The following is a 14,131-nucleotide window of genomic DNA, read 5'->3' as shown; positions in this document are numbered from 1 at the left end:
AAGACTCTCCAGGGATACTGGTGTCTTTACTGACCATAACATCGGAGAAGGAGTGTAACTCTCTTTGTGTGTAATGTATCAGACTTTAGTCAAAGGATACTGGATAAACAACAGATCAATCACAAGATAAACTTAACTGTTCCGAACAAATGCTTTCTATAGTGCACATAAGAGATCACAAAGAGGAAGAGAAAGAAAATAATAGATGTGTGCAGCAGGCATGACTCATGTGATCCTGGAAAACACATATTGCAAACAGACTAACCAAGGAATAATCACATGCTTGTTCTGAGAACTGCTTTCATCGTACACCCAGTTCTGAAATGCTTTCAGCAGAACAATTACCCAGCGCTGTACTCACTGAATGAAGTCTATAGCATAGTATGACTGCAGCATTCTGGTTCAAGAAACCATATTAGGGGCTGCAGCGTTCCAGAGACTGGGGATACAGACAACTGGAGATGGCTGATGGTGACCTATGATGAGGATGGAGAGACATTTCCTGAGTTACCTGATACTCCTTTTGGCTGGAGGATTTTACTCAGTGGGAGCTGCACAAAGAGGTACACATAGAGCTGAGTATATCATCAGGTGTCTGTGGGTAACTGTGATAAGAATGTGGCTGTGAAAGAGTGTGCAATATAATGCATCGTTACAATATACTATACTGGAGATGCTTGTGTAGCTGCATCCATATGTGTGATGATTTACATGACTTAGGAGCATGCATCTTGGTGCATGCAACATACGTTGATAGACAGCATTTTAATACAGATATAAATCTAAAGTATGTTTGCATCCATTCCCTATTAATACAAAATGGCTAGCAAATCATGAAGCTGCACATATACTCTCCGCAGTCAGATGCTACTTGTGGTTAATAGTTTCTAGTAGTGTGCAGTAAAATGCTCAGTGTAGCTCTACTGCAGAGTTTCTCTCCCTTCCCATTATACAAATGGTTAAACACTTTGTGCAAGCAGCTTCCTTGATCTACCTAAGGCCATATTTAATTTCTACTTAGGCCACGGGAGAGTCAAAGCAATAAGACACAGTTATTTCTGATAACCAATATTAAACAATTCATATATGAACCCAAGGCTAATGAGTTGTAGGCTTGGCTAGTTCAATTGGTGTGAAACATGCGTGGGAAGTCGGTGCTCAGTGAGGTGTTGTGAGGACGTGCAGTGGGTTCAGGTGTTTATTATCAAGCTGAACATTTGAAATATAACAAATGTAGAAGTTTACACCTGGGATTAAAAAGCTTTATAAATTTGTGGGATTTACATATAGAATTCTATAGTATTCGCACAATAAGGCTATAGTTCAGATGCTTGTGGTGTACGGTATGTCTGCTTTCATTGATCTGGGAGCAGTTTCATCATATGTGCCAGATGTTCATCAGAAAGAATATATATATATATATATATATATATATATATATATATATATATATATATATATATATATATATATATATATATATATATATATAGGGAGTGGATCATTGTGATGATACAGTATATATTGTCAATGGTACAGATGTAGCAAACATTAACTTGACATTTAATGCATTAACATTCTACAATGTTGTAAATCGTGTTATCACTAGATTCCAGTCATGTTAATGATTGCTGCATCTGTATGGATTTTCAATGGAGTGGAAGCAAAACTGACTATGGGTGAATACTGTATACTATATAATAAGTATTAAAGGGTAAGATAATTCTGGTTATTCATTTACTGTGGCACTACAAGTCTCATCACATCAAGTTCTAAACTGCCTACAGAGCCACAGGTTGGTTCTAATCCCCATAGCACATTGATATGAAACAAATAAGCCTGTGTACTGAGATAGTCATGTTATAGGAGCCATAGGTGTATTTTGCTGCCTCCTTACTGAAGTAAATGTGATGGAGTTTCCACTGCGCTAGAGGATGTTCTGAATTTTGCCTTTTTAACCTACATATGATTGAAAAAAACCAAAACTTTAGCATTGAGAGAAGAGAATTGACAAGCTACTATACATCACCTAAAAGCATTTTATGTGTGTGTCCCTGGCTGCTGCTGCTTCACGTCTTGGACTGCTTGCTGATTGCTGCAGTTTTATGCATCTGTCATTATACAGTTTTCTTTGAGTGGTCAAGTTCAGAGGATTTGATTCTATTCCTTCTGGGAATTCAGACATATGACTGCTCAGTCTTGCTTATTGTGTCTGCTCTTCTACCAAAAGTTCATAAAAAGCTTGTTATGTATTGTATCTGACAACAGTCTTCATATAATATGTGAATATAGTATATCTTGAATATATTGATCTTTAGCAATAAGCTAGAAGAAACTGAACAATAATCAGACATGAAAAGATTATGAAAAATATCAACACAAGTACAAGTCCGTCAGCAATTTTTCAATCATCCCATTCGCCTTATACATCCTATACGGTTCATAGAATGCAACATATCCAATATGATGAATACAGTTTCTATAAATCGTCATAAAGGATGTGACAAGTACAAATGTTGCAAACGTTAACTGGATATTTCACACATGATGATAACTTAACGACAATGTACTACCATGCTGTAAATGGAGTTATGACGATGCGCCAGTCATGTTAATCTGTACATAGAGAATGGTACGGTGTTTAATTGGCAGAACTATCACTAGAGTTGAAGTTCTACAGAACAAGGCGGTCCTGTCGTACTTTTGGTATATGATTTACCACTATTTCCTTCCAACGTATAAAAAAAACTTGACGAAGCAAAACTGTACATGTTAGATTATGAATATGAACTACAATATATGAAGTTATACTTGATTAACTGTAGTTACTGCGTAATTGCAAATCTGTTAGCGCAATTTTGCTGATACTTGCAGCCTCATATTAACTCAACATCAACAAACACAGTTGTATACTTCTGATCTAGTAGTGAATAAAATAGTAGACTACTCTATGGTCCGCGCTCCATCTTGCACAAAGAAATTATTTAGTTTGGGATTAATGAATCGGAATTATTGATATTCCTATAGGGATGGTGGAGTTAACTTGACAAGTTCGATCTTTGCTGAAAATCAGAGCAGAACTTTAAAATATTCGCTCCACCATAAACACGCTTCAGCAGGTTGGAGATTCTCATTTTGCAGAAGAGACTTAAAATACTCCCTCTTCTCTACTTTATCTAATCTCAGAATCTAAATAAAATGTATTAATCCAACCACTATTGTTTTTGTTTTTTCATTAGAAGAAAGACAGTGTGAGCTGTATAGAAACATCGACATAAAATACTAGGCACAATGTGAAAGACATTAGGGTCAGACAGAGGAGGGCAGCACTGGGCAGCGTTGGAAAGTAATGTAATATCCATATTGCAGTCCTATAATATAGAGATAGGAGAGTAATATGCAACATTTATAGGTTACAAGTTGTAAATGACACCTCCAATGTACTGCACACCACTTACCACTTGTGATATTTCATTAATTGCTCTGGTTTAAGTTCTGTATAGAGACTATATGTAGAAGAGTTTAGCAACTTTGTGTTGTAGCATTTTTTTAGTATACAGTAAAACACTTATGAAGCTGATGTCATGTATCCAGCTTGTTGCTTTGGAATATATTTACACATACAGGGTAACTAAATTTGTCATCTGCCATCGTTATCAGCTTTAGAATTGGTGCTGCGATACATTGGAAACAAATGCACACTTAAGAAATCAAATGTGAAAATGTATCCCAGGCACACTTGACTTCATTTGTTGTTGATGTTCCAACCACATCTGCTGGAAATTTGTTTGAAGCATAACTGCTTCTTCAGTATAATAATATTTGCTGACATAGCTTCTGATCTTCCCCCTAACTAATCTCAGATTGTGACCTGTTGTTCTATTGTTTAGCTTACTCTTCCTTCTCTCCTCCTGTAACATTTATAAAGGTTTCCTTTATTTCACTCCTCTCCATTCTCTCCTCCTGTAACATATATAAAGGTTCCCATCATGTCCTCCTCTCCCTTCTCTCCTCATGTAACATTTATAAAGGTTTCCATCATGTTCTCCCTCTCCCTTCTCTTCCTGTAACATATATAAAGGTTTCCATCATGTCCCCCTCTCCCTTCTTTCCCCCTGTAACATATATAAAGGTTTCCATCATGCCCCCTTCTCCCTTCTCTCCTCCTGTAACATATATAAAGGTTTCCATCATGTCCCCCTCTCCCTTCTCTACTCCTGTAACATGTATAAAGGTTTCCATCATGTCCCCCTCTCCCTTCTCTTCTCCTGTAACATATATAAAGGTTACCTTCATGCCTTCCTCTTCCTTCTCTCCTTCTGTATCATATATAAAGGTTTCCATCATGTCCACCTCTCCCTTCTCTTCTCCTGTAACATATATAAAGGTTTCCATCATGTCCTCCTCTCCCTTCTCTCCTCCTATAACATATATAAAGGTTTATATCATGCCCCTCCGCACCCTTCTCTCCTCCTGTAACATATATAAAGGTTTCCATCATGTCCCCCTTTCCCTTCTCTCCTCCTGTAACATATATAAAGGTTTCCATCATGTCCTCCTCTCCCTTCTCTCCTCCTGTAACATATATAAAGGTTTCCATCATGCCCCCTCTCTCCCTTCTCTCCTCCTGTAACATATATAAAGGTTTCCATCATGTCCCCCTCTTCCTTCTCTCCTCCTGTAACATATATAAAGGTTTCCATCATGTCCTCCTCTCCTTTCTCTCCTCCTGTAACATATATAAAGGTTTCCATCATGTCATGATCTCCCTTCTCTCCTTCTGTAACATATATAAAGGTTTCCATCATGTCCTCCTCTCCTTTCTCTCCTCCTGTAACATATATAAAGGTTTCCATCATGTCCTCCTCTCCTTTCTCTCCTCCTGTAACATATATAAAGGTTTCCATCATGCCCCCACTCTCCCTTTTCTCCTCCTGTAACATATATAAAGGTTTATATCATGTCCCCTTCTCCCTTCTCTCCTCCTGTAACATATATAAAGGTTTCCATCATCTCCCCCTCTCCCTTCTCTCCTCATGTAACATATATAAAGGTCTCCATCATGTCTCCCCTCTCCCTTCTTTCTTCTAAGCTATACAAATGAAGTTCTTTACACCATTCCCGATAAGTTTTGTTCTTGAGAACTTCCACCATTTTTGCAGCCAGTCTTTGAACACGTTTTATTTTCTCAATGTCTTTGTGTAGATGAAGTCTCCAGAGCATTGAATACAATGTTCCACATCTGGTCTCACCAAAGCTCTATGCAGTGTGATCACAATCTCCCTCTTTCTGGTTACACTGTGCATCTAGCTAGTGCAAATTATTCTGCGGTTTGCAACAACATGGCCAAATCTGATCCAATAGTGGGGTCAATGTAATGTATAATTTGCAGTAGGATTTGTAATCTGTATATGTGTGGTAGAATAATGCTATCATAACATTAATCTACATACATCTGAAAACTTCACAAATAAGGCAATGCAAATGTTAAACTAGAAGGATCTTTGTTACAATCATAAGAACTGTCATTGATTTTTTTTTCTAGTTGACGCTGCATCAAATATATGTACTGACATACAGATGTATCCTCTGTTACCCCTGCATCTGGCTCAACATATCCCAATATGTGTGGAATGATATGACCATGTGATTTTGCAATACTCAGTCATAAGATATCTATACTATATACATCTATGTGTCCACCTAGTGGTTGTGATGTGATTTGCAGATTGTTATGGATTTTGCTAGCATGTCCCGATATGCTTGAATCTGTTTTGTAAGAAATTGGAAGTAAGGATTGATATATCTGTATGGCATGAAACAAGGGGTGTACCTATAAGTGGCACAGAGGTTGCAGACCCAAAAGCCTTAGACAGCCAAAGATGTCCCTGTGCATCCAATGGGACCAATATTATAAATGATAGATCACAGTTGATGGCCATGCAACAGATTTAGCATCAAAGCTAAAGAGGTTCATGTTACCCTTTTGCATGTACAGAAATATGTTGCATAGTTAAGTGGCATCATAAAAAGTGGCATACCTGTTGTATGACCCCTATAGTGAGATTACAACTTCCACCATAACTGATGCGTGCGGATCAGTGATCCCAATAGATGCATGTCTCCACAGTTCAGACAAGCAAGAATGCCATGATTGCATGACAGCAATCCCATGACAGTCTAAATTGAGGGAAGTTTATTCGGGGTAGAGTTTGTTTTTCATCAGACACCAAGTATACAGTACTTGGTATTGGGATCAATGATCATGCTGCCTGTGCCGTATTCTAAGCAGTGAATCCACGCTGTGTTCTGTCAGGAACCCTGCAGGAGCGTCTGTGTGTTCGCTACTCCTCAGTTACTTGTCGGAGTCAGCCCTTTATACTGTATGTGTGGTAGACACAGCAGTCGAACTTCAGTCTTTGTTATACAAATGGGAATCAGATACTGATGTACCTCTAATGAACGTTATGCCTTATCAGCTTATAGAATAGTATTAGAGCTCATATAGATAAGGTAAGGGAGATCTCATTCGCATGGATTTACCTTCTTTCTGTTGCAGTTTGTTACTATTAAAGGTATAACAATCAACCAGGTTGAAGTCATTCTATGGTTTCATGTAAAGATATAGAATATCTATCCTCACCAATGTCATTTGTCCTATGGAGTAAACTCACCATGATATTAGGATGTGATTGCTGTAGTTCTCCGAAGGACTGCAGATAAACCTATTCAATGTTAAATTCAGCTCTTCTACGGTAAATCTGTAATAAGGCTCAATTAATGATCCATTATGGGGATTATATGTCTTAATATATATATAGCAAGGAAAGGAAATGGGCAGATTAGTTACAAGAGAGTTGGTCACACTCATGGCTCTACGGTTGGGATATGTCCAAATGTCCTTGTACTGTAGATCTGAATGGCATCTCCTACATAACTTGTCCAGTTGTACGTAAAGGAAAGGGGATATATAGTATGGGTAATGTCAACAAGAACGGAACGGCTTGATGCTTGTTTTCATGATCTTTGTATCAATCTTTCCTCTTAATAGGTGATTAAGGGTGATCATAATTAAACTAGAGCTGTTGAGAGGCCTATAGTAAAAGAAGAACCTCTGGGGTAGAATCCAACAAAAATATACTGTATAGGGTATAAGCTTTAAAGTACTCAAAGAAAAAAGCTAATACCAATTGTTACCACCAGGGGAATATTTGGTGCTGTACATGAATCGTATGATGTATATAATGCAGCGTGTGAAAGGATTTCTGTTATTCAGATCAGAACAATACGACTGCAGTGCTAGGGCTCTTACATTGTGTCAGCATACCTTGTTGGTTAAAGGGTTAATCCAGGACTTTTTTTTTTCCTATCGATGATCAACAAGTCATTGATAGATGAACGGCTGGGATCTGCGTCTATCAGCAGATTCCTGGGTACGTTGTCATTGTGGTCAGTGCAGGAAGCAGAAAGCACTGACTATAGTGTAGCAACCAGGTTGGTATTGCAGTCAAAGATGCCAATGAATTTAATGGACATTGCGCCTGCAATGCCAACCAGGTCCGCTGCGCTATGGTGAGTGCTATCTGCTTCCTGCATGACCACAGTGACAACGGTCCCAGGAATCAGCTGATCGGCGGGGATCCATATTGGTCATCAAAAAAAAAAAAAAAAGTCCAAGAATACCACTTAAACATTATCACTGATGGGGCAACAAATTTATCGAACCAGTGCAAGGGGCACATTCTACTACATCTATAGGAACATATACAAGGAGCGTACACTGTACCATATCTATAGGAACATATACAAGGAGAGCACATTCCACCATATCTATAGGAACATGTACAAGGAGAGCACATTGTGCTATATCTATAGGAACATGTACAAGGAGAGCACATTGTACCATATCTATAGGAACATGTACAAGGAGAGCACATTGTACCATATCTATAGGAACATGTACAAGGAGAGCACATTGTGCTATATCTATAGGAACATATACAAGGAGAGCACATTGTGCTATATCTATAGGAACATGTACAAGAAGAACACATTGTACCATATCTATAGGAACACGTACAAGGAGAGCACATTGTGCCATATCTATAGGAACATGTACAAGGAGCACACATTGTACCATATCTATAGGAACATGTACAAGGAGCGCACATTGTACCATATCTATAGGAACATGTACAAGGAGAGCCCATTGTGCCATATCTATAGAACATGTACAAAGAGAGCACATTGTACCTTATCTCTAGGAACATGTACAAGGAGAGCACGTTGTACCATATCTATAGGAATATGTACAAGAAGAGCACATTGTGCCATATCTATAGGAACATGTACAAGGAGCACATTGTGCCATATCTATAGGAACATGTACAAGGAGCGCACATTGTGCCATATCTATAGGAACATGTACAAGGAGCGCACATTGTACCATATCTATAGGAACATGTACAAGGAGCGCACATTGTACCATATCTATAGGAACATGTACAAGGAGCGCACATTGTGCCATATCTATAGAAACATGTAGAAGGAGAGCACATTGTACCACATCTATAGGAACATGCAGAAAGGAGAACACATTGTACCGAATCCATAGGAACATGTACAAGGAGAGCACATTGTTCCATATCTATAGGAACATGTACAAGGAGCGCACATTGTACCATATCTATAGGAACATGTACAAGGAGCGCACATTGTGCCATATCTATAGAAACATGTAGAAGGAGAGCACATTGTACCACATCTATAGGAACATGCAGAAAGGAGAACACATTGTACCGAATCTATAGGAACATGTACAAGGAGAGCACATTGTACCATATCTATAGGAACATGTACAAGAAGAACACATTGTACCATATCTATAGGAACACGTACAAGGAGAGCACATTGTGCCATATCTATAGGAACATGTACAAGGAGCACACATTGTACCATATCTATAGGAACATGTACAAGGAGAGCACATTGTACCATAACTATAGGAACATGTACAAGGAGAGCACATTGTACCATATCTATAGGAACATGTACAAGGAGAGCACATTGTACCATATCTATAGGAACATGTACAAGGAGAGCCCATTGTGCCATATCTATAGAACATGTACAAAGAGAGCACATTGTACCTTATCTATAGGAACATGTACAAGGAGAGCACGTTGTACCATATCTATAGGAATATGTACAAGAAGAGCACATTGTGCCATATCTATAGGAACATGTACAAGGAGCACATTGTGCCATATCTATAGGAACATGTACAAGGAGCGCACATTGTGCCATATCTATAGGAACATGTACAAGGAGCGCACATTGTACCATATCTATAGGAACATGTACAAGGAGCGCACATTGTACCATATCTATAGGAACATGTACAAGGAGCGCACATTGTGCCATATCTATAGAAACATGTAGAAGGAGAGCACATTGTACCACATCTATAGGAACATGCAGAAAGGAGAACACATTGTACCGAATCCATAGGAACATGTACAAGGAGAGCACATTGTTCCATATCTATAGGAACATGTACAAGGAGCGCACATTGTACCATATCTATAGGAACATGTACAAGGAGCGCACATTGTGCCATATCTATAGAAACATGTAGAAGGAGAGCACATTGTACCACATCTATAGGAACATGCAGAAAGGAGAACACATTGTACCGAATCTATAGGAACATGTACAAGGAGAGCACATTGTACCATATCTATAGGAACATGTACAAGAAGCACATTGTACCATATCTATAGGAACATGTACAAGGAGAGCCCATTGTGCCATATCTATAGGAACATGTACAAGGAGCCCACATTGTACCATATCTACAGAAATATGCAGAAAGGAGAACACATTGTACCACATCTACAGGTACATGCAGAAAGGAGAACACATTGTACCATATCTATAGGAACATGTACAAGGAGCGCACATTGTACCATATCTATAGAAATATGCAGAAAGGAGAACACATTGTACCACATCTATAGGAACATGCAGAAAGGAGAACACATTGTACCATATCCATAGGAACATGTACAAGGAGCACACATTGTACCATATCTATAGGAACATGTACAAGGAGATCACATTGTGCGATATCTATAGGAACATGTACAAGGAGAGCACATTGTACCATATCTATAGGAACATGTACAAGGAGGGCACATTGTACCATATCTATAGGAACATGTACAAGGAGCACATTGTACCACATCTATAGGAACATGTAGAGGGAGCACATTGTACCATATCTATAGGAACATGTACAAGGAGAGCACATTGTACCATATCTATAGGAACATGTACAAGGAGAGCACATTGTACCATATCTATAGGAACATTCAGAAAGGAGAACACATTGTACCATATCTATAGGAACATGTACAAGGAGAGCACATTGTACCATATCTATAGGAACATGTACAAGGAGAGCACATTGTACCATATCTATAGGAACATGTACAAGGAGAGCCCATTGTACCATATCTATAGGAACATGTACAAGGAGAGCCCATTGTACCATATCTATAGGAACATGTACAAGGAGAGCACATTGTACCATATTAATAGGAACAGGTACAAGGAGAGCCCATTGTACCATATCTATAGGAACATGTACAAGGAGAGCACATTGTATGATATCTATAGGAACATGTACAAGGAGAGCACATTGTACGATATCTATAGGAACATGTACACGGAGAGCACATTGTACCATATCTATAGGACCATGTACACGGAGAGCACATTGTACCATATCTATAGGAACATGTACAAGGAGAGCACATTGTACCACATCTATAGGAACATGTACAAGGAGCACACATTGTACCATATCCATAGGAACATGTACAAGGAGCGCACATTGTACCATATCTCTAGGAACATGTACAAGGAGAGCACATTGTACCACATCTATAGGAACATGTACAAGGAGAGCACATTGTACCATATCTATAGGAACATGTACAAGGAGCACACATTGTACCATATCTATAGGAACATGTACAAGGAGAGCACATTGTACCATATCTATAGGAACATGTACAAGGAGAGCACATTGTACCATATCTATAGGAACATGCAGAAAGGAGAGCACATTGTACCATATCTATAGGAACATTTACGTACCATATCTATAGGAGCATGTACAAGGAGAACACATTGTACCATATCTATAGGAACATTTACAGCACATTGTATCATATCTATAGGAACATTTACATGGAGCACACATTGAGTCATAACTATAGGTTTTTGCAACATGACAAACTACTTAGACATCGTACATGAAACATAATGCGGTCCCAAGCCACAAGGATTATTTCCTAGCTTTTAATTGCCACATACTCCTATAACTTACACTTTAACAGCACAACTTGTTCCCCTGCTGGCAACATTCGGTACTATTTTTTTATTTTTTTTTGAGAAACCTAAATTCCATCTCACCTGGAATATATACACCAGGTCTCATTGGGCTCTGGTCCCTAGTTAGTTAGTTTTTTCTAGAGACCTCTGAACACTTTTTGTTTAATTATGACCCCCGTGTATTCTAACATTGCTTTGCTTATGGAAAAGAATGTCCTTCATAAGATTCTCTGCACCCACTAGCAAAGGATATGAAACCAACAAGAGGTCTCGCTTTCTCTAGGTACCCCATAGCAGCCTAATCAGTAGCCCATCTGGTAGATGGATGCACTTGATATTGCTAAGCAAAGCCGATAAAGGGACAAAGAGCCTGTTTTGCTACGATGTCCCAAAAGATCAGCTGCCAGAGACTGAATCAGGGACACAATAAGTGTAATTGCTACACAGCTTCTATTTTTGCACCCCAAAAGACAAATAATATTTGTGTATTTTAAACATAGCAAAACCAAAACATAAAATGCCCTTTTCCTGAAATGATTTATGCTTGAACTATCTAGAAAAGTTATCTAAAATGAAAGGCTTATTTGAGAGTTGTGTCCAAGCCTCAGCCATATGAATGCATATGAAGGGGTTAATAATCCCCAGGGCTGTAGAGCTGAGCAAGTCTATGGTTAAGCAGTCAGCTGTAGAAGTGCGAGTCTGTGCTTACCATTCTGTGTGATGCTTCCTTGTCTGAACCATTAGCTTGGTGTTAGGCGTATTGACAGTGACTGGGCGGTGATAGTGTTCTGTGGTAGACTATTTTGAGCAGCGAGATGAATCTGTTCTGTATAAATGAGCTCTTTGTGATCCTTTGGTTTTAACCACAATACACAAGAGCTGTTTAAATCAGGGCTTCTTGGAATTGTCTTACATGTGTACAGTGCGAAGGTAAGAGCTGGAGAGTTTTGAAGAAGTAGAACAAAGTTGCAAGTAAATACCCATTGCATTCTATCTGCCACCTCACTTTCATTAAAGGAGATGTCCCGAGGCAGCAAGTGGGTCTGTACACTTCTGCATGGCCATAATAATGCACTTTGTAATGTACATTGTGCATTAATTATGAGCCATACAGAAGTTATAAAAAGTTTTTTACTTACCTGCTCCGTTGCTGGCGTCCTCGTCTCCATGGAGCCGACTAATTTTTGGCCTCCGATGGCCAAATTAGCCGCGCTTGCGCAGTCCGGGTCTTCTGCAGTCTTCTATGGGGCTCCGTGTAGCTCCGTGTAGCTCCGCCCCGTCACGTGCCGATTCCAGCCAATCAGGAGGCTGGAATCGGCAGTGGACCGCACAGAAGAGCTGCGGTCCACGGAGGAAGAGGCCATCTTCAGCGGTGAGTAGAGAAGTCACCGGAGCGCGGGGATTAAGGTAAGCGCTCCGGTGAGCTTTCTTTACCTCCCTGCATCGGGGTTGTCTCGCGCCGAACGGGGGGGGGGTTGAAAAAAAAAAAAACCCGTTTCGGCGCGGGACAACCCCTTTAATGTTTCACCAATACATATGTGTTTAAAAACACTATTTATTTATTTATTAAAGTCTTTTTAGTTCCCTAAAACATAAATATTTATGATATTATTCACGTGGTATAAACACAGCAATAGCTGCAAGATAGCATCAAATGGTATATATTATAACAGTGGTGACAGATAATCGACAAGTACCAAAAGCTTGTATGTTCACTAGATATCTATGAGGGCTTATTTACACGAGTGTATATTAGCCGTTTCAAGGCCGGATGATATATGCTTCCCTCTAAGCAGTGCCCCCCCTTCCCTCCCCTCCCCCTCCCCCTCACCGGCCTTCTGCTTCTCCCCTCCCCTCTGAGCGATTTGCAACTTGAGTGGGCAGGATGGGGGCGGAGCAAAGCTCCTACCCCTTGTCAATAGCCAGCAATGGGAGTTAGCGGGACAGAGCAGAGCTTAGCTCCGCCCCCATCCTGTACTCTCCCATTGCAAACGCCGGACTGGAGAAGAGACGCAGAAAGGCGGTGAAGGGTGGGAACTGCTTAGATGGAAGCGTATATTGGCCGGGCGTGAAAACCTGACAGATATACGCTCATGTAAATAAGCCCTAAGCATGATTTTTAAAACAAGTGACTAATGTACTACTTTTATGGGACTAGTTATTGCAATTACAAAAAATCCACTGAAAAAGGGAGCAATGCAAAAATCACTGAGAACAGCCATACTAAGGGCTTATTCACACAAGCGTACATCTGCTGCAGTTTTCATGGCTGACCGATATACACTACCATCTGATGCATTGGAATCCAATGCATCAGATCACACAGGTGTATTCCCGCGACGTAAAAGCGCCTGGCTGGGTGCTTTTGCACCGGGCAGGAAAGATAGTGCTCAAGCTATCTTCCTTTCCAGACTATGGCTCCTGCTGTAGACGCCTATGGGAGCCAATGACAGTGGTCGGAGAAGGGAGGTGGGAGGGAGTTTAGCAGCGTGACTGCTAAACTCCCTCCTCCTTCTCTCCTCCTCTAAAGGTGAGCCGGTGAGGGGTAGACAGCTTAGCAGAGCTAAGCTTTTTCCCCGTGCCCGAGGGCATATACGCCGAGCCTGTGCATCAGATGGTAGCTTATGTCGGGCTAGCCGTGAAAATGCCGGCCGATATACGCTTGTGTGAATAAGCCCTTACTGATACATGGACAGATACAGGCACCAATCCCCAGCAGCATGCAGGAAGA

The 14,131-nt window shown here is 40.0% G+C and overlaps 1 protein-coding gene across 1 annotated transcript in view; it reads left to right on the top strand.

Moving 5' to 3' along the window:
* Positions 1 to 420: 420 nt before the first annotated feature.
* The window catches only part of UNC5D (unc-5 netrin receptor D), a gene marked incomplete at its 3' end in the record, with an annotated part of 671,255 nt that continues 657,544 nt past the window's right edge, over positions 421 to 14,131 (top strand). The window contains exon 1 of the mRNA XM_066589399.1: positions 421 to 563. Coding sequence (XP_066445496.1) covers positions 479 to 563 — 85 coding nt within the window. The remainder of the gene's footprint in view (positions 564 to 14,131) is intronic.

This window comes from Eleutherodactylus coqui, chromosome 2 (genome assembly GCF_035609145.1).
Source record: "Eleutherodactylus coqui strain aEleCoq1 chromosome 2, aEleCoq1.hap1, whole genome shotgun sequence".
Taxonomy (NCBI): Eukaryota; Metazoa; Chordata; class Amphibia; order Anura; family Eleutherodactylidae; genus Eleutherodactylus; species Eleutherodactylus coqui.
This window is presented reverse-complemented; position numbering and strand designations above follow the sequence as displayed.